This window comes from Schistocerca gregaria, chromosome 5 (genome assembly GCF_023897955.1).
Source record: "Schistocerca gregaria isolate iqSchGreg1 chromosome 5, iqSchGreg1.2, whole genome shotgun sequence".
NCBI lineage: Eukaryota > Metazoa > Arthropoda > Insecta > Orthoptera > Acrididae > Schistocerca > Schistocerca gregaria.
This window is the reverse complement of record NC_064924.1, coordinates 385,923,953-385,926,534: the sequence shown is the minus strand read 5'-3', so window position 1 is coordinate 385,926,534 and position 2,582 is coordinate 385,923,953. Positions and strand designations below refer to the sequence as shown.

At 38.4% G+C, this 2,582-nt stretch overlaps 1 protein-coding gene across 1 annotated transcript; it reads left to right on the top strand.

Annotated features, from left to right (window-relative positions):
• Positions 1–1,346: 1,346 nt before the first annotated feature.
• Positions 1,347–2,052, top strand: LOC126273354 (uncharacterized; the record flags this gene model as incomplete). Its single annotated transcript, XM_049976902.1, has 1 exon — positions 1,347–2,052. A coding segment is annotated over one exon (621 nt), but the record flags the coding sequence as incomplete, so codon positions are not given.
• Between the last annotated feature and the right edge of the window lie 530 nt (positions 2,053–2,582).

Below are 2,582 nucleotides of genomic sequence, written 5' to 3'. Positions count from 1 at the left end.
TATTATATAGATAGGAAAAAAGCATTAATCCATAACAAGTAAAACTAGATATGAATATAACAGATATCTATTATATAAATTGGATTATATGAATTTTAATTAAAAATAACACCCAATTGAACTTAAAACGGTCGGTTATAACGAATGCGCGTATTAAGTAAATAATACTGGACGTATCATGGAGCAACTTTACCCTTTCGAATGGAGTGCCATTGCCAAGGTCAACTTGCTGAACCATAATCAGAAACGAAGTACTTTTTAACTTATCTCTGGTGATGGCCTCTTCTCTCACGAAATTTCTACAAATGGGTTCGAGGTTGACTACTCCATGAATGTGTTCACTTTTCATTCTGATTTGTTCCTCGAAAGGGGGATTATTTGTTGATGTATTCCGAAGCATGTTGTGTAGACAGGTGGAAGCTAAAACTATTAGATCGGCAGTTTCTGATTTAGTTTCAATAGGCTTTAGAAACATTCTCCAGTGCCCGGCTAGAATTCTGAACGCATTTTCTACAGTCCGTCGAGCTCTTGAATGACGGTAGTTGTAGACCTTTTCTTTGTCACTAGTAATGGCTGCTTTGCTGTATGGCCGCATCAAATAGGTTTTAAGAGGGAAGGCTTCATCTGAGATAATTACATAGGGAATCTCCATTGCTGGCAGTAGCTCTTTGTCTTTTGGAACAGCGTATTTGTTGCTTTCAAATCTTTTCCCCATCTCAGATTGCTCAAAAGTTCCTCCATCACTACTTTTGCCATAAGCTCCAAAGTCAACAAGTGTGAATTTGTAATTTGCATCTACCAAAGCCAATAAAATAATGGAATATATTCCTTTGTAGTTATAGTACAATGACCCAGCACCAGCTGGACATCGGATTTGAACGTGCTTGCCGTCCAAAGCTCCTATGCTGTGTGGATAATTCCACTTCTCATCATAATCCTTGGCTATCTGTTCCCATTCATCTTTGTTTGGTTCTGGCATGTAAATCTGTCGTAGAGTTTTCCAAATTACCTCACAACACTCTTTAACTATTTCTCCAATAGTTGAAAATCCAATCCAAAAAGAAAAACCCAATATTCTGTAAAAATTGCCAGTTGCCAAGTACCTGTGAACAGTGAAAAAAAAAAGAATAATTATTGAATTATTAATCATAATGACAATAATGAACAGAGAACTTTCTTTGGCGGCAAAGAAACAATTGTGGTAGTGTTTACCTAAGGCCTGGTGACAAAGCCTGGCTCGCCATTGGTGTTGCCTGGGTAACGGAGTCACGTCACCTCTGGCAAGCCAAACGTCAAAATTCGCAACTAATTTTAAATGCACTATTAAGACTAGCCTAGATTTCTAAACTAATTTCTCTGTTCTAGGTAATGAATGTAAAGACAGCTGGAATAAACTGCAGAATGCGTACATCCAGGCTAAACACTGTAGAGCCACAAAATCAGGTCAGGCAGCAAACAGTTTGAGCAAGTGGAAATTTGAAGATGAAATGGCTTTTTTGAATCCAACTCTCATAACAAGGGAAACTCGAGGAAATGCAGAAGACAGCCCCAATAATGAAGATTATGATGGAACACAAGAAGTAACTGTCTTATGTCCAATTGATGAAACAGACTCACAAGTAGCCTCGTCAGAAAGTTCCCAATCCAATCCACCAAGAAACAATCTACTGAAAAGTGCAGTCCCTATAATGGCGGAGGCCATCGACAGTCCCACTGCTAATGTATCAGATTCTCCAATAACCTTTACTCAACCTCCAGCGAAGCTCGTAAGGCCTTATGTTGGAAAAAAACGTTTGTCGTCATCCGTACAAGAAATGGTTAAAATAATGAAAGACAACCAACGCTTGCACTCCCAAGTGCTTCTTCAAAGTGCACATGCTACATCAAGTGACAACGTGGACAATGAATGTGAACTTTTTTTCCTCAGCATGGCGAAAAATGTGAAAAAATTTCATCCTGATGAGTAAATTAGAATGAATATGGAAGTGAGCAACATTGTTTTGGGGACAGTGTTGCAAGCAACATGTGGGAGCTCATTTCAGGTGAACCCTGGTTTCCACAATACTCTTAATACAAATCCATCATCATTCTATCAGTCCTCCTCAACTCCATCTCCTCAACGATCTGAACATAACTTGGACTGCTCAATGGACTCAACGATGTCCTGTACTTGGGAAGAGAAACAGCAAGAAAACTTTTCTAATTTGTAATTACCTTTCTGAAATATAATAAAATGCACTTTGTGAAAAGAAAATCAATAAAAATTCCAAAATGTCTCTGTGATAATTTTTTTCCCTCCCAGATATATAATACAATAAAGTATTAGCACTTACCTCAAGCAAACTGCAAGTCATATCTCCACCGGAATGCTTTCCCTGAGTTGACTGAAGCGTTTTTCTATTATCGGACCAACCAAGTTCAGGAGATGGTAGAATTCAGTTTTTGTCATTCTGTAATACCTCTTAAACTGCTCTTCATCTTCTATTAAATTTTGGAACTCCCCGAATTCGTCTCGCCCCATATTGATAGGATGCACCCATTCTCTAGACGAGCAAATGGATGCAATACACAGAGCAGCCATT